General features: G+C 44.7%; 1 protein-coding gene across 1 annotated transcript in view; it reads left to right on the forward strand.

The window, feature by feature from the left end:
* The window catches only part of sls (sallimus), a 208,793-nt gene that overhangs the window by 85,359 nt on the left and 103,990 nt on the right, over positions 1–19,444 (forward strand). The window contains exons 102-105 of the mRNA XM_084590954.1: positions 1,196–1,284; positions 1,349–1,408; positions 1,477–1,635; positions 5,870–6,016. Of these exons, the coding sequence (XP_084447080.1) occupies positions 1,196–1,284; positions 1,349–1,408; positions 1,477–1,635; positions 5,870–6,016 (455 nt within the window). The remainder of the gene's footprint in view (positions 1–1,195; positions 1,285–1,348; positions 1,409–1,476; positions 1,636–5,869; positions 6,017–19,444) is intronic.

Raw genomic sequence — 19,444 nt, forward strand, 5'->3', positions numbered from 1 at the left:
AGCACAAGAAATATTTTTTTCACTGTCCCAATTCCGCAAAATACAACTTCAGAATTGGCTCCTGGATGATATGTGCTAAGCAGTATATTGCGCACCTCGGTTCTTACCTCTGCGCTGAATTTATATGCTCGTCACGGGTATTGATATTGCCTTAACGTAATCACTTGTAAAGTACTGAACGTGATATGGCCCTTTGGTAAAATCATCTGTACGGTACCGGACTGCACGCGAATGCAGAGGCAACAAATGAAAATTGGCGGGACTAGTCCTGTTACCCCTCATGGCCGCTGAAATGAACAGGCCATGGAAGTACACCGCTTTATCACGGCCGCTGAAATTGCTATGTACTTTTACATCCCAACCACTCCCCCAGCTTTTTTTTTTTAAAGATCGCTATTTTGGAATCTGAGTTTTGATCACACTACGACCGTGAAGTCAGAGAATCATTTTTAGTTCACAAGTTTAAGCTTGTGTCGCGAGGTATTAAACAAAGTGCAGGAAAGCTGAACTGTCTATCTAAATAAAACTATTTCTGCAACTTCGAAAGATCATCAGGGACCCTTATTACTCCATTCTTTTCTTTTATATGTACGTAATGTAACCGCCTCATTGTCCGCAATTTAGCCACGTGCCTTCGTATGCTAATTCAATGAATAGCGATGCACTTTTGCGCACGCATGGGCTCCGTAGATTCTCGATAATGTCGCACCACCATGTGTTATGATTTTCTTATTTTAAACCAGTTGTAATCTGCATCATGGCACATGTGTGACTGCAGGAGAGTTACCTATTTTAGTCTTCGTTTATTATTCGATAGTCACCGTCATCAGTACTGATACTAATAGACCGGCACTGCCTGTAACCTAGTTCCTTCCGACGAAGGCCGGTCCCGCGGCCGAAACGTCGAATACATTCTCTTTCCTTCAACGTCTGACTTTTTTTCGAACGCATAGTCATCCAAGAAGAGGGTTTTGTCGGGCTGGTTGGTTCATGTTGAATGAAACGAAGAAACAGCGTGAACAGACACAGGACGAGTGGAAAGGCGAGACAGACACATGCATGTGCCTTTCCACTCGTCCCGTCTGTTCACGCTGTTTCTTCGTTTCATTCAACATGTATAATCATACACGCACACAAGAAAAAAAAAAGAAGAGACTGGTGCCAGTAACGTAATTCCATCCCTTCCCGTGGTCAGGACAACAACGGAGGATTTCGGCGACTTCATATGCGAAGCGAAGAACAAATACGGAACTGAAGTCACCGAGGCTGAGCTCATCCAAATAGGCAAGTTTCCGTGCAGCAGGTATATTTTGTTGTTTACTACACAGCCTATGACGTTGCATTACAGATATGAAGTCTATGCTGCCGATGCGGAAGACTCCGAAGAAGGTTAACAAGCTCGACCTTGGTAAGCCACCCTGTTACCGCAGCTCTTGAAATTCACTCACAACAGCCGTTCACGACCTTGATTTTCAGAGTTTGTGCCGATGAAGCCAAGGTTTGAGCAGCCCTTGTTAAGCGAGGTGCGAGCCCCGCTCGGCATGCCAATCACTTTGGAGTGCATAGCCAGAGGACGCCCACAACCACAAATACGATGGTACCACGAAGAAGAACTGATACCTCCAGACGACACAGGTTAGAACTTCACTATCTATATTTCGGCGAAAGGCATGTAATATCATTTTGAATTTGCCCCAGTCAGCTGTGACGGAGCGTCCACCCTGCTTTTTATCTTTTTATTTTTTATCTTTGCATATAAAACACGTGTTTAGCCAATATGTGCCGGAAACACTGACTTAGTGCATATGTGCAAGCAGAAAAAAAGAAAAAAATAACAGACTCGTCCTTTTCTATACTTCGGCTGTTGTGCGGCCCACTGCCACAAAACTCGATACAGTGTGTTAATTTTTTTTTTTTTCAGAAATGAAAGAGAGAACTGTGACAAAAAGCGGTTAGGCCTGACAGTTCCCTAATACAGTCCAAAGAAGTGCACAACACAGAAAGCAAACAGCATAATTACAGCTAGCATACAACAGCATAAATTACATGCATGAAGGTAAAGTACACTGCACACCCAGAGCAAACTGAAAATATAACACAAAAACAGTGAAAAAAAAAAATGTTGTACAATCATCTTGAGATGACAACAAAATGCATTCGCTAAAGACAAAACAAAAGAGGTAATTATTTTCAGTGCTTCACAACACTACCGAGGCCTCACTAGGATTTCACTCAACGCAGAACTAGTGCGTGGACCTCTTTTTGAGACTGTCAGAACTGCAACTATGAACGAAACCAGCTTCTCACCCGGCATATGGATTGGGTATACCTTGTTGAAAAGAAGAAAAAAAAAGATCGAATTTATCGACGATTATGGCACTGGTAATGCGAAATTTGTGCGCAGATCTCCTGGTATTTTAGTTTGGTAATTTCTGGGGTAAAGAATCTGAGTCATGTTCTCAAATATGTGCAGTTTGAAACTACGTGTTCTACATAACCATCCTTCCAGCAATCATTTCCCGGCTTTTGGCACCTGCCGACGCCGCTGCCGTGTGTCGACGACGTCGCCGCCCAAGCAGCGCGTCTCTCTTCTGCGCAAGCATAATTCACCGCGAATAATTTGCACATTCCTTAAAGGGTAGCTGAAGTGGTTTTTAGACATTTTGACGAGATACAATGATTAGAATGTACGATGTTTGTAGGTAAAGCATGTAAACTGCTTTTTGCAGCAGCATTTAAATTGATGACGTTATCGCATATTAAAAGTAAAGTATTCTTCTCAATGTGCCGGAGGAGTGCAGAGAAGCTGGTAATGACGCCAGTGGTGCCGAATTTTTAGTTTTCCCCTCGCTTCGCCGACATGCTGCCGTGCGTCGTTTGATGCTGCCAAGCAACCCTGCTTTCCCTCTTCAAGCAACCGTTTCTTCGCTTGAAACGTAGCGCCGCTATACATGGCGTCATTGTTGCGGCCTCCTCAGCCCATCGCGTGCACTGCAGAGAAGTCTGAATGCCTACGTCACTTTATTTGGCGATTACACCTGCAATTCAAATGTTAGCGCCAAAAAAAGCTTTGTATTCGTTATCTGCACGTTTCATACATTTGTCCCCTTTAAGCTTGTCGAAATCTGAAACCTATTCAGCTGCTCTTTTAAGCTCTGCTTTTAAATGATGCGACCGCGTTAACGGCTCCCGCCTGTGGCTTAAAGTTCACGATAATGCACTCGGCTACAATTGTGCCCCTACCATATCCCACGTCATCTGAAACACACAACATACGGTCTAAGCTGTCACATTATGTAAAAGGCCACCTGACGCAGATACAAAGCCCTGCTAACTGTCCAAATGCCCCTGCGTGGTCGCATAGAGGTCGCATGTCTGGCTCAGGATCCGCGGGTCCCGGGTTTGATTTTCATGTCACCTGCCCATCTGACTACTGCCAAGTTGGCATTTGGACACTGGGGAAATCCACGTGAGCATGCCAGAGTTTTCGCCCACTGGCATCGCCTACCTTCCTTCTCTGCTTTCCAGTTCCTCTCTTCCGCCGCTGCCCACGTCTATCCAGATGCCACACCAGTACGGTTCAGAACGCTTGCAACAGTCATGCGATAAGGTGGCCACCCCCAAGGAACCTTAATATGCCTAAAATGAGGTTAAGCAAAGCGCACGAGAGGTACACCTATCGTCCACCTTAGTCACTCCATCACAAGAATCTTTGAGCTAGCTTCATTAACACCGTAAACATCGGCGATTAAAAATGGCGCTCCTCCTCTCCCCCCTCAACTCAATACTCGGGGAAAGCAGCTCTGGGATTGCGGACCAGAAAAAAAGAAAAAGAAGGCGGACTGCACGCTGCCCCAAAAAAAATGTCTTTGGCTGACGCTCGGTTTGTACACTTCCGGTTGGCGCGTTTTCCCTAGCATGGATTTTTTCCCTCCCACATGTTCATTGATCGCTGCCTTTTTCTACCTTCTCGTCTGAGTTGTGTGCTATATATATGGACCCGGAGCTTGAAGAGTGGCTGCTGGAAGTTACCGCCCTGATGGGCATCGAGCCCTATATTTATAGTCGCACAGGCAGCCTAACCGCGCGGTTATTCTCTGTGGTTACCGAATTTAACCGCTGTTCCAATGAATCGCGGTTCGCCGTTTATTTATTTCCCACTACTGCAGGCAGCGTCGCTGCCCAAGCAGGAGGAGCGTCTTTACAGACCGCTAAAATACAGCAATATTTGCGCGTTCAACAACAATGGACGGCAAAGAGTTTCATTACCTAATGGTGTGCGAGAAAAAAAAAATTTAATTTAGTCCTTGCAAGACACTGGCGTACGGTTTTGGAATGATTGATGCGTGACTGTCTTTTTACTGGGGTCAAAGCAAATATTTACCTTTTGGCAAACCGATTTTATTATGGTAAAGAGCAGTTACAGCTCCGGCAAGCTAAAAGAAATTTAGCTTGCTTGCCGGAGACGTACTGACGTAGACGTATGCCGGTTTACCGTACCCCTCCCACGCAGGCGCAGTGGCCACGATTGCACTCACCCCTGTCAATGCGCGTGCGCAGGAGGGGTCCCGCAAATCGGTATACGTGTGCCGACTTCCAGCATGTGGCGCATGTGACGAAGCAGGCCAGCTTGCGCGCTTTTCGCACCCAAGCGCCGACGCGCACCTTCAATCCACAGACGCCGCCATACTCGGTTAACGATGTGAGGTCGCAAAGCTCAGGTATAGGCACTATAGCTCAGGGGTTCAAGTGGTTCAAGATTCGAGCAGCACAGACGACTTTCGCAGCTACCGGAAGTGCGTCCGTCAAGTGACCATTGTGGTTGCAGCAAGTGGCAGCCTCGCCAACTCGAGGGTGAGCGCGCGCGCTTTTGTAACGTTAGCTACACCGGTGAGCCGGCCTGGCTTGTGTGACAAACTGGTCTCCTGTTACTTCGGATCCTACAAAGTTTTGCGCTTTGTCACTCCAGCTGGCAAGCTGTGCAGCCCTCGTGTCGGCAACCACGCTCCGAGATCGCGCACGTGGCCTGCATGAAGCTGTATTTTACGCCGTAATGTGCAATGTGCCTCCCCGCCTCCGTTGTCTATTCTATCCTGTGCTGATGGTTTCTTTTCGTTTGTACCGTCCATTGCTCATGCTCAGCCTTAGGGACTCTGGCCATAGCTTTTTTTTTTTTTTTTAGGAAGGGGAGTAATGCCACCTGGATTTCTCAGGTGGCACCTGAAATAAAAGTACTTTGAAGTGGGTTCGCGCGCTGTCGGCGGAACGCTGCTTGTTCATAAAGCCTCGCCTGCCTTCTTCGTGAAGTCTAGACCTGCTTTCCGTGACACTACTAATGACTAAGAACGACTTGCAGCTACATTGATTAGAAATGACTAAAAGTGATTAGTAATGAGTACTACTGACTAAAATTACTACTAATGATCAATATGTAACTAGCAACGACTGCAAATGATTAGAAATGACTAAAATGCTTAGTAATGACTTGTAATGACCAATATGTCAAACGAGCGACTACATTTGATTAGACATGACTAAAATGCTCAGTAATGACTTAAGTGACTACTGACTTGCAATTACTACAACTGATCAGAAATTACTAAAACGCTTAGTAATGACTAAAGTGAGAGGCCAAGAGAAAGAAGGAAATAGAAACAGGTAAAGAGAAGAGGCAAGAGAAAGAGGCAAACGATAAGAGGAGGAAGAGTAGGCTTTCACCGTTCACCTCTTCAGAGATATCTTAAGAGACACTCTCGTAATTGTTATTTTTGTGAAAAAGAAATGAAAAATGTTTTTAGCAAACCAACTATATGCCTGTTTGAGCAGCGCTGGATGTGAATGAAAGTGTATTCCTTTCCCTCCATTTCAGAGGGCAACGTGTACAAGGTGACCACCCTGCATGACAAAAGCCTCCTCCACATTGTCGAGGTCAACGAAACAACACGAGGGCGGTATGTCTGCAAGGCCACAAATGAAGCCGGGGAACGGGTGACAGAATGCTTCGTCACCATAGGCGGTGAGACACGTTAATATTATTTACACTGGATGGATGGATGGATGGATGGATGGATGGATGGATGGATGGATGGATGGATGGATGGATGGATGGATGGATGGATGGATGGATGGATGGATGGATGGATGGATGGATGGATGGATGGATGGATGGATGGATGGATGGATGGATGGATGGATGGATGGATGGATGGATGGATGGATGGATGGATGGATGGATGGATGGATGGATGGATGGATGGATGGATGGATGGATGGATGGATGGATGGATGGATGGATGGATGGATGGATGGATGGATGGATGGATGGATGGATGGATGGATGGATGGATGGATGGATGGATGGATGGATGGATGGATGGATGGATGGATGGATGGATGGATGGATGGATGGATGGATGGATGGATGGATGGATGGATGGATGGATGGATGGATGGATGGATGGATGGATGGATGGATGGATGGATGGATGGATGGATGGATGGATGGATGGATGGATGGATGGATGGATGGATGGATGGATGGATGGATGGATGGATGGATGGATGGATGGATGGATGGATGGATGGATGGATGGATGGATGGATGGATGGATGGATGGATGGATGGATGGATGGATGGATGGATGGATGGATGGATGGATGGATGGATGGATGGATGGATGGATGGATGGATGGATGGATGGATGGATGGATGGATGGATGGATGGATGGATGGATGGATGGATGGATGGATGGATGGATGGATGGATGGATGGATGGATGGATGGATGGATGGATGGATGGATGGATGGATGGATGGATGGATGGATGGATGGATGGATGGATGGATGGATGGATGGATGGATGGATGGATGGATGGATGGATGGATGGATGGATGGATGGATGGATGGATGGATGGATGGATGGATGGATGGATGGATGGATGGATGGATGGATGGATGGATGGATGGATGGATGGATGGATGGATGGATGGATGGATGGATGGATGGATGGATGGATGGATGGATGGATGGATGGATGGATGGATGGATGGATGGATGGATGGATGGATGGATGGATGGATGGATGGATGGATGGATGGATGGATGGATGGATGGATGGATGGATGGATGGATGGATGGATGGATGGATGGATGGATGGATGGATGGATGGATGGATGGATGGATGGATGGATGGATGGATGGATGGATGGATGGATGGATGGATGGATGGATGGATGGATGGATGGATGGATGGATGGATGGATGGATGGATGGATGGATGGATGGATGGATGGATGGATGGATGGATGGATGGATGGATGGATGGATGGATGGATGGATGGATGGATGGATGGATGGATGGATGGATGGATGGATGGATGGATGGATGGATGGATGGATGGATGGATGGATGGATGGATGGATGGATGGATGGATGGATGGATGGATGGATGGATGGATGGATGGATGGATGGATGGATGGATGGATGGATGGATGGATGGATGGATGGATGGATGGATGGATGGATGGATGGATGGATGGATGGATGGATGGATGGATGGATGGATGGATGGATGGATGGATGGATGGATGGATGGATGGATGGATGGATGGATGGATGGATGGATGGATGGATGGATGGATGGATGGATGGATGGATGGATGGATGGATGGATGGATGGATGGATGGATGGATGGATGGATGGATGGATGGATGGATGGATGGATGGATGGATGGATGGATGGATGGATGGATGGATGGATGGATGGATGGATGGATGGATGGATGGATGGATGGATGGATGGATGGATGGATGGATGGATGGATGGATGGATGGATGGATGGATGGATGGATGGATGGATGGATGGATGGATGGATGGATGGATGGATGGATGGATGGATGGATGGATGGATGGATGGATGGATGGATGGATGGATGGATGGATGGATGGAATATAGGAGCATCCCCTTTGAAACGGGGTGGTAGCTATCATGCTCATTTTTCTCCATATATCTTAATTATTGATTTAGAATGGTTAACTAAACCACCATTCTATTTATTAAATTTTGTTCCTATACATTACTAACATTATGTCACTTCTCTGCTTTTAAGCCACCAATCTTCCAGTCGTTTTTTGCTAGTTTCCACCGCCGGTTTATTCACCCGGCCACTGTTATCTCTAAAGCCCAGAGCTTCAGGAACAGTGATAGCGCCTGCACCAACTTCCGGATGGATACCATTACATTCGAGTATAATATGGTCAATTGTTTCACTGGAGTTTCCACATACAGCACATGCGTCATCTCCATTGTTAAATTTCTTTTTGTAGCTGCGTGTTCTAAGGCACCCTGATCTAGCTTCAAAAAGTAGGGCACTGCCTCTTGAGTTATCAAAGAAATCTTCCTTCCTGATCTGCATTTTCCACTTTCGGTATAATTCCACACTCTGTTTCTTTTCCATCGAATTTATCCAATTTTTACCTTCTGCGTTTTTCACCTGTTGCTTAATGCTCTTTATTTCTCTGTCCTTGTTACTAGCATACTTACTAGTTAGTTTCCCAGTTCTTTTCCTCCATTGTGAGTCAACGCTTTTTAGGTACAGGTATTTAAATACTTTAGCTGCCCATCTGTTACTGTCCAATTTCCTCAGGCATTCCTCATATAATATTTTACTCTGAGCTTCCCGTCCTTTGAAAGATGCCCAGCCATATCTCCCTGTACCGCCTCATTTGTAGTTTTGCCGTGGGCACCTAGTGCTAATCGTCCAACGGATCTCTGATTTTTTTCTAATGTCGACTGTACCTCTGATTTTAGGCATAAAACCGCACTTCCGAAAGTAAGTCCGGGCACCATAATTCCTTTCCAAATACCCCTCAAAACCTCATACCTATTGTATCCCCACAATGCCTTATGCTTCATTATCCCGGCATTCCTTCGCCCTTTGGCCTTAAGTGATTGCTCATGCTTTCCAATGTATGCCAATCCTTCGTTTACCTATACCCCAAGATATTTATATTCTTCTACTCTGGGTATTTCAAGGCCTTGTATTTTAAGACCCTGATCAGTTGAGCCGTTGAAAATCATCAGACCCGACTTAACGACGCTGAAACTGAAGCCTAGAGCGTCCCCTTCGTCTCCGCAATACTTAACTAGAGTTTGCAATTCTTCCAGACTCTCAGCTAGCAGCACAATATCGTCTGCATACATCAAACCGGGGAGGCGCTGCTCTACCGCCTTTCCACCTAATCTATATGACAGGTTAAAACCTAGGTTACTGTCTTGTATCCTCCGTTCCAGGTTTATCATATAAAGCATGAACAGCACCGGTGATAGAGGACAGCCTTGTCTTAATCCTTTGCATACTTTGACATCCTCCGTACTTCTTATCCCTTCCCACGTAATTTCTACTTTGTTATCCCGGTATATTTCCTGTAGGAACTCTATTATCTCATAACCGATACCTTCTTCTTTTAATATGTTCCACAGGAGTTCCCTGCTTACGTTGTCGTACGCCCAGTTTATGTCCAGGAATACAAAGGTCTATTTTCCACTCTAGATATTTCGATGCATTGAGTAAGCACGAACAGGCTATCATCTAAGCGCCTACCACTTCTAAAGCCGTTCTGAAGTTCTCCGAGTACCTTGTTACTTTCAACCCATGCTTGCACCTTCAATTTCATCGCCTGCATGGCCAACCTGTACATAACAGATGTTATGGTAATCGGCCTGTAGGATTTTATGTGCATCCTGTCTCGTTTCCCTTTATAAATCAAATTTATTTTACTCTGCCGCCAGCTGTCCGGAATTCGCTTATTCGTTATGACTGTTTCCAGAGCTTTTAACAACGTTTCCTTACTTTTTGGACCGAGTTCATTAATCAGCTTGATCAGAATTCCATCTATCCCTGTAGATGTGTTTTTAGGAATATTTTTTTCGGCCTTTTTCCAATTTAGATTGGTCAGTTCTAAGCTGCGTTGTATTCTGCTACCTTGTGTTGCTTCCTGATTTGCGGAGATTACCCTATCGTCACTCTTTAATGACTCGGCTATAACTGATGTAATGTAGTTCACTGCGTTATCTCCGTTTAAACAATTTCCCTCGTTATCTTGAATCCGATCCTGCTTTCTTTGATTCTTCTTCCCTAGCCAGCTTATATGGCTCCAGAATTTTCTTGCTCCGCCTCTAGAGGCATCGTGTATATCAGCCATCCAGCGATCGGTGGACTGTCTTATTTTACTTTGGACGAGGGCCTGCACCTCAAGTTTCTTTTGTCGATATGATTCCCATTTTTGGTCGATTTCCTCCTGAGATACCTGTGCCTTCTTTGCCATTCGGTGTTCCCTTGAAGCAGCCCGTCGTTGTTCAATAGCTTCCCTGATTTCCTTATTCCACCAGCTCCGTGGCTTCCTCTTTCCATTCCAGCGGTTTGCTACTTTAACCTCCTGAATTTTCCTCCTTATGAGTAGTTCTACCTGTTCATAATTCCAGTCTTCCATGGGGCTTTTTTCTATTGCTTCCTTTATGTCTGCTGCTATCTGTGCTATTTGATCGTCGTTTAATTTTGTGTTTATGTTTTGTCTAAGTTCCATTTCTCTTTTCATCAAGGGCCCCATCTGCAGACTAATACGTTTATGATCACTTCCCAGACTACACTCCCCTTCTTCGTCTATTTCCATTTTTGTGACCTTGCCATAAATTTCCTGTGACGTTAGACAATAGTCAGTGGTCGTCTGCCTGTTGCGGATTTCCCACGTGATTTGGCCTTCACATTTTGTTTCTCTATTTACTATAACTAGATCGTGTCGCTCACAGAAATCTAGCATTAGCTTGCCGTTACAATCCGTGTATCCATCCAGATCGTCGATGTGGCCGTTCATGTCCCCCAGTAGAATAATATTGGCCCCGTTTCCAAACTGGCTTATATCGTCACTGAGACATTCAACAAGATCCCTGTTTTCTTGCCTGCATTGATGTCCTGTTCCTAAATAAACTACCCCTAGCCATGTCCTTATGCCGGCAATTGTTCCTGAAACCCAGATATGTTCTTTACAAGATGATTTAATTCTTTGCCAATTTGTTCCCTGGTGTATCAACATACCTACCCCTCCACCCTTTTTTTCCGTTCTCGTTCTGTTACACCCTTCCTAGACGTAGCCTTCTATAAACGGCGGATCTTCTAGATCCCTGAGATGTGTCTCGCAAAGAACGTACACACCTATTTTGTCATCCTTCAACTGCTGTTCTATCTCTAGCCATTTCGGTCTTTTTCTACTGCCTTGCATGTTTATGTAGCTGATCCTAGTGTTAAATTTCTTTTTTGTACTTTTCTTTCTCGACCTACTCTTTGCCATTTTTGGGGGCTCAGCCTCCATTATTACACTTTCTTCTGCTTCACTTCTAACTACCTCTGTGCACGGAGTCCTCGCAGACCCCCTAAAAAAGCTACAGCCCTGCCTGCCAGGCACCAGCCGATCTCTGCTCCCACCCTTCTGTTAAAATGAATGCCATCTCGCTGAAAAGCCCTACCAAAACCTGCTTTATGTACCTCCCTGTTTACCTCAACCACTTCGAAACGCTTCTCCAGGCTTAACTTTCTTATGTCCTGATTAACTGTCACCACGTCCTTTTCCATCTTTCCGTTCAATCCTAGCACCTCTGGTACTGTGCATACAACTATCTGCGTCTGCTGTGCGATCTCCCTGATCTCGTCAACTCCCTTAGCTAAACTTTCCACCACTGCTGCAGCGTCACCATTTAGGACATCATTTAGCCCCGCGGCTACTATTACCATACTGCGCTCTGCGGAATTCTTCAACAGCCTATTTTTACTCTCTTTTAGTACTGCCCTCATTGTTCTCCCTGGGAAGGCTCCAACCAACACTCTCTTATCACCCCTTACACGTTCCAAGATATCTCGCTTGCACCTGTCCATGTTAGAATCTCCGGCGACAAGCACCTGGGCCTTCTCTCTCCCTCTCCCAACTGTTGGCTCCTGCTTTCGGTTATCTGTGTCCTTATCTCTGGGATTTGCATACTGCCTTACTTCTTCCTTTTTTTCCGGCGTCTTAGCTGCTTCTAAATAACTCTGACGGTTCGGATCAGCCCGTATATCTTTGCGTATATCTTCTATGCCAGTGCTGGCCCCAGCCACGTGGCCCGCATTGGAATGTTCGTCCTCGTTGGTTCCAAGGATAAAGTCGGCCCCTTTTTTTTTAATTTGAGTAAGCTGTCCAAGCAGTTTCTGATTTCCCGCTCTTAAGAAACGTACTTCATTTTCTAAATCATCCACACGAGACACTAAACTACCCCTTTCATGATCAGATCTATCCAGACGAGCACTCAGTATGCAACACCGACACAAAAAGTCGCTGCCTTCCGCTTCACCTACAGAGTCAAAACGCGTTTCCTTTAGATTAACCTGCGCCTCACACTGAGTACACTTTACCTTCTTTTGATTGCACATCTTAAGCACTCATCGACTGACTATATCTATTACAAATTCTCAGAATATACAAATTGCCAAAAAAAGACACAAGAAACGACTAGCAAACACGCGTTAAAAACCAATTCTGCGAATGCCAATAGCCTAGAAAAAAATTATTTATCTAAACAAGATAGCTAAATAATGAACGCCAAGAAAACCTAGCTGCCGGCACGAAAAACCAGGCCACTAGGACCAAGAGCTAAAATCTATTCTTTAGGCTGCACCTAACCTAACTAGCTGAAAATGAAATAAAGTTAATAAAAGAAAGAACTCATCTATTTGACGCTTCGGAAGCTCCCGCTGTCGCCAGTCCGTTCGTTTCCGGTAGCCACGTGCAATCGGAGGAGCGATGGAACACGCGTCCGCACCACATGGCTGTCAACTGTCAACCCTGAATACAGCAGAGCAGCGCCCCCTGTCTTCTTTTCACATGCTCTCTCCAGCATTGAATTTCAAGAGATCAAACTGGACTCCGGGTACTCCGGGGTGCAAACCAACTAAAGTACTACTGTGCAATACCGACACGCTGGGACAAGTGGAGACATAAGTGTCGACTTCCAACTGAAACTTATTTACACAAGGAAAAACTAAACAAAAGAAAACGATCACACCTGTTACAGTATAGTATTATAGTCTACTTTAATGAGGGAAACCGACGGCAGGTTAACTTTAGCAGTCATGGACCACCAGCCACCCTGCACCCTTACCATTGTGTAGCTAAAGTTTGCTTTCATTTCCCTTGAGGCAGAGAGAGGGAGGGAGCGTGAGGACCAGCAAGGGGGGGGGGGGGGGAGTGGAAGGGGGTTAAAACCGCCGGAAAAACCATGTAGGTATAAAGCTGCTCCTGATAGGGGAAAGGCGGCGCAGTTTCAGATTTCACAATTTGTTAGGTCAGCTGTCCCAAGTTGCATGGCGTCACTGGCCATCAGTAAAGCAAGGGTAAAGTGCCAACACTGCTCACTGCTGTTTCACTTGTGTATACAGTGCTGCGTAGAGAACCAATGTGAACATAATATGCTGCGTAAAGCACACAAAATACGGATATACAATAAAAGCTAATTATTTCTAACTTCATGGGACCAGGAAAAAAGTTCGAATTATCGAATACCTCCAAAAAAACTGACAAATTTGCACTACGGTAAATAAGCCGTATTTACTCGCGTAACTATCCCACCGCATAATAAACCCACCTCCCCCGCTCCACAAACACACACACATGCACAAACTTTTGGCACTGAGAATTTGAAAAAAAAAAGGAAGAAAAGGCATTATTAGTGCGTCCCTCCTTATCACACCATCGCCGTCGCTGCCCACAACGCAACCAGGAATGCCAATTGCATCTCCTGATTACTTTTGCTTAGATCTCTATTGCATAAAAACAGTAAAACATATGAAAACATTAGTAGTAGTTTTGACTGAACATTTTTCGTGGAACGAGAATATTAAAAGAATTTCATCGAAACTTAGCTGGGTTGTAAGTATCTTGAACCAAAAGCCGCCGAATACTTCTTGTTAATACTAAGAAACTTAGTTACAATGCGCTTTTCAATTCTCAAATTTACAACTGCTCTTTAGTTTAGACAAATACTTCGATATCAAATATTAACAAGCTTGTACTACAAAAGAAAGCCGCCTGCGCTATAGAGAATACGTCTCTGTTTGAACATGCACTACCGCTTTTCTCAAAACACAGGATCATATTAGAGGAAAATGTTTACTCATACAAATTACTGTGTGCCTATAAAACAGTGCAAGGAAGATCAAAAATAGTTTTAAATCTAGCAAACCTTAAAATCATGACAAAAACTTACGCTTTTAGGTACCAGCCACCATGGTTTGTTCCTTTTTCACGTACCATATTAGATGTTGAAAGGATAAAGTACTCACTACCATCCCTTTTGAATGATATTAACTTCCAGTGCATAGATGTTCTTGCAATGCCACATAGACACATTAGCAATCTCTTCGTGGAACAATCCCATTGCTTTTAGTTCTTTTCCAAGATTATGTTACCTGTGCTCCTTATGTCTATTACAATGCAACCTTTTTGTTTGTCTCATGCTTAGAAAGGGCCTGTTGGATAGAAAAAGCATTTTTGAGCAAGTAGTTTTCACCTTGTTACTGCTGCTGATGTAAAGGTGGCTGGAGCGTCATCAAGCTGCGGAGAACGCAGCTTTTACTCCAGCCACCTCTTTTCGCTCATGTGTATCAAGTGGCGAAAATAAACATTATTATTATTTCTTAGCAGTGAGCCAACATGCTGCACAGCGATAACATAACGGTATGTTTACCTTTTGACGTTAGCTCTAGTGGGAGGGGGCGGAAGACTGGGCAGAGTGCTAGTGCTCTGCCTTGTTTTCAGTATGTTCGTTTTATCGTGCCAGGATTGGGGTGGGCACCGTCCACTGCCACACAGTCACTGGAACGCATGCTAGCAGCAAACGCCTTTTGAAGCGACCAATCCTAAAAGATGCTGTCATGACCACGGCTGACCACGTGCTTTCATTGATGGCTGATGGGTGGAAGGACAGACAACTGTAGCAAAAAAAGAAAAAAGAAAATGCGCCTAATGATTTGGTTTTTGATTTGAAGATCTGTAGTGTACGTCCGATGTCATAGCCTTTCAGGGGAATTGGCTGGGACCGCGTCGACAGAAATACTTACCAGCATTTTTTAATTAATGAATATTTAGTTGCAAGTTTCGGAGGTTGTGTGGAAGAGAGAGCAGGTAGCCGCCGCCGCCAACCCCTGCCTTCCTGGACTGGCGGCTGCCGCGCCGGTCATCCACTCTTCTATGGTTTTACCCTCTCTCTATGGTTTTACCTGGCTTCATCTTCTGTTCCCGTTTTGGATGTGTGAAACCTGTAAATATGCCGCCGTATCACAGAGGCGTTTCTTCGGTCATGTGCTATGCTCTAGGCTAAAACGAGCTAGAATAGCCAGGCAGCCAACACGTAGCGGTGTGTAGTTCGAATTATCCGTAACGGAACCGAGTCGTGTTCGAACCAATGGGCTTTTTCGTACATAGACCTCTATAGAGCTTAGCTGGACCAAGTAGTGTAGTTCGAATTAAAGAGCTTTCACTGTAGTTTATAGTTTCAATGGCAAGTGGCATTGAGGTGAAGCCGACTTTAAATATATGAGAGATCCACTCTTGGCCATAGCCCCCAGTCGCCCACCTCTCCTTCCCAAGCCTATGGCAAGAATAAGCCGCAACACAAAATCATGGGCTGTACTTGCCATACCATGGACATGAACGTTGGGCTTGTTATCCGACCTTCACCAGATCTCAAAGCTCAGAAAGGCATGAAATTAGAAAGGCTCCTCCATTTACTCCAAAGTGAATCTCCAGTTACAAGGGAGCCATTCTGTATGCAACGCACAAATGCATAAATTTCAGCAAGCCGCTGTAGAGAGAAACGCATGTCACAATGAACCTGACACTTTCCTGGTGGCAGCTATTCCAGCAGCGAAGACGCCATGCCCGTAATCAACTTTCTACTGCACAGCATTGCAGCTCTCTACTCTCCAGAGCCTGGAGAGGTATTCAAGAATAAGTTATTTTCTAACCGCTGCTGGACAATAAAGTAGGCCGCAAAATACGGCAAGTTAAACCAAGAAGTTTGTTTTCGTAATGAGCCAACAAAACCATTCGTGTTCCTTAAATGGAACAGATGCAGAGACAGTAAGAACAACTATGCTGTGCGGACGCATGTTTTAGCACTCTTGATATTGCACGCGACAAATGGGAACAGACAGGCAACTGCAAGTTACACACCACAACAAGAAAAGGAGGGCAAGATACAAGCGCTTACTTGTAATAAACACCCAAATGAGCACTTCGGCAAGCACAACAAGGAAATCGGGGAGTGGTGGGGTCCAGTCATTCGGTGTGGCACTGCCGTGTTCACAACTGCAAGTCGAGTTTTGAGGAATGCCGGGTGATAGGAATAAATGCAGATAAAATAACAAGAAAAATTACTAAGGCAACAGCAATCGAAAAAGCCCCGCCTGAAAACTGTGTCAGTAGCCCTTCAGGGTCACTGTAAAAAAAAATATCACATTCTAGGCCACAGGGCACTGTGCGAATTGGTGAAATGTATTCATAGCTTTTTAAGTTTTTTTTTTTTTATGTTTTTGTTCGTTTACAACGTATGCTGTCAAACTTCACGCTATGTCACCATTTTAGTCTTTCATCGCGTTAATTCTCTATAAATTCTGTGAGCACCAAACAAAGCATTTAGTTAGTGGAAGTGCTCGTGCATTGTCCCTAGCTCCTCTTCTCGTTGTGCTATAGAACATTAAGTAGACCCACTAGCCTGAACCCTTACTCTGTTAAGACTGCGGGAGCTACGAGCCAGTGTCAAATAGATCAGTTCTTTCCTTTAATATTTTGTATTTAGATTTAGGCTAGTTAGGTTAGGCACAGGCTAAATAGCCAAATTTAATTCATTGTCCTAGCAGCCTGGTTATTCCATTAAACTGGCAACTAAAGTTCTAGGCACTCACTAGTGAGTTAACTAGTATTTCATTAGTGCATTAGGTGTTTTAGACATGTATTTAGTTATTCCTTTTTTAAGTGATCGGCATTTGCAGTAGGCAGAATGTATTTGAAAATGTGTTTGCTTTCTTTCTTTTTTTTTTGAGTCTGCACATATTCTGAGCATTTTGTGGTAGCAATAATCGAGTGGTTTTAAGCCGTGCAACCGAAAGCTTAAATGCAAGGGGTGTGAGGGGATGGTAAATTTGAAGGAAACATGGTTCAAATAGGTAGACGAGGCATAAGGCACAGATTTTTGTGCATATGTTGCATATTGAGTACATGCCTTGATAGAGTTGACCAAGGAAATGCTGCACTAGCATTGCATGTGGATGGCCTAGCTGGAAAGGCAGCTAGACATAAAAAAGACAGAAAATAGAAAACTACAGGGGCAGCTTGTTGAAATGGAAGAAAAGAAATTGGCAACGCCGGCATCAGAGACAACAACGGCAGACTCCAGTGTGAGCCATGTGGATGGGGTGGCACTGGCATGGGCAGTGAAGACAAAGTATGTCATGCAGGGTTGGACCAGGAAAGTGAGCCACAGGTAGCATCTAGGAAGTTGGGAGTCAGTGGAGAAGTACGAAACAAAGTGATTTTCAGAAATCAGCACACAGTCGAGGATAACAGAAAGCAGAAACTGGAAGTTAGGATAGAGAGAGGGAGATAGTGCCAGGTGCTTATTGCCAGTGACTCGAACATGAATAGGTGCTTTCGAGCTATAATCGAACAATTAAATGGTGATAAGTAAGTATCAGTTGGAACTATCTCAGGGAGTACAATGATTGTGGTACTGAAGGAGACCAAGAAAAGGCTGTCAAAAAATTCCGCAGCGCGCAATCTGGTAATGGACACAACGAGACTGAATAGCGTCCTCATGTCACACAAGTGGTGGAATGGTTAGCTCAGGAAGTTGATGATATAAAGGTGATAGCAGTTTAGACTATGGTGTGCACTGTGCCGAAGGTGCTAGGATGGAACGGAAAGGTTGAAGAGGACATGTTGACAATTAATCAGGAGATGAGGAAGTTAAGCCTGGAGAAAGGCTTCGAAGAGTAACAGAAATAAACAGGGAAATATGTAAGGCAGGCTTTGGCCTTAGCTCTGACTTGTTTTCAATAAGATGGCATCAATTTTAATGGAAGGGTGGAAGTAGGGATCGGATGAAGCCTGGCGAGCTGGGCAATAACTTCTTTAGGGGGCAGCAGGGGCTTTGGGGGCAGGAGTAAATGGAAATGAAGGAGTAGAAAGCGTAACAATAGAGGCTGAGCCCGACTATATGGTCAAGTGGAGGTGCAGAAAGAAAACTACAAAAAAAATCAACATCAGGATCATTTACATAAACATGCAAGGGGGTAGAAAGAGAGTGAAATAGTTAGAAATAGAACAGCAGTTAAAGGATGATGTTGGTGTGTGTGCCCTATGCGAGATATACCTCAGGGACCTAGAAGCTCTACATTTATTGATGACTATGTCTGAGAAAGGTACAACATAGCTATAATGAAGAATACAGGGGAAGGGGTAGGTACGCTGATACCTCGAGAGCAATAAACAGGTAAACAACACAGAAGGTAAAAACTGGATTAATTTAATTAAAAAGAACCTAAGTGTAGAACTATATCGAAATTAGAAAAGGCAGACCAGGAAGGAATCTTTCTTTGATAATTCAAGAGGCAGTGCCCTATTCCTCGAAGCTAGATCGGATGTCTTAGAACACCCAGCTCCAAAAAGAAATTTAACGAAGAAGATGACACATGTGCAGCATATGGTAAATTCGTATAAACAATTAAACATCTGATACTCGAAGGTTGCAGTATCCATCTGGCTGCTGTGCGGGCATAGGCACTTTCCCTGAGCCACTAGGGTTTAGAGATAACAGTGGCCAGTAGGAATAAAAAGTTTAGCAGAAAAACTGACAAATTAAGTGTCCAAACTTTAAATACAAGCAAAAATATGTCGAGCATGATGGCAACTGCCACCACCGTATTTAAAATATGACACCCATATATTCCATCCATCTGTACTGGTGCACCAAAAGTGAAGCAGCAGAAAAAGTGCTTCTCGGTGCACTCTATCAGTGGAAGCACACGCGCACCGTGAAGCTGACCAATCTTGCAGTTTTGATCATGGTGGTTTGGATGCTCACCTTATCGCGGGCACGGATGAAGCCATGCTGCTTCTATCAGTACTGGTCAGGGGTGCTGATCTCCACTAAGAGTTGGATGCTGCATCAGGCATCCTAAAGTGAAGCCACCAGAAGCGGGCTTGTCCCCGAAGTTAGCCTCTGCCAGCGCACAAAATGTACTGTACGTTTCTTTGTAGTAGTTCCCTTTACCTGCTTTGCAGTTCGTCAATTCATCTTTCTTGTCTTTTTCCATGACAATGTCTACTTGTTGCAAGGCCGGTTAAATGAGG

The sequence above is a fragment of the Amblyomma maculatum genome, chromosome 1 (genome assembly GCF_055883805.1).
Source record: "Amblyomma maculatum isolate TAMU_Amacu chromosome 1, ASM5588380v1, whole genome shotgun sequence".
NCBI lineage: Eukaryota > Metazoa > Arthropoda > Arachnida > Ixodida > Ixodidae > Amblyomma > Amblyomma maculatum.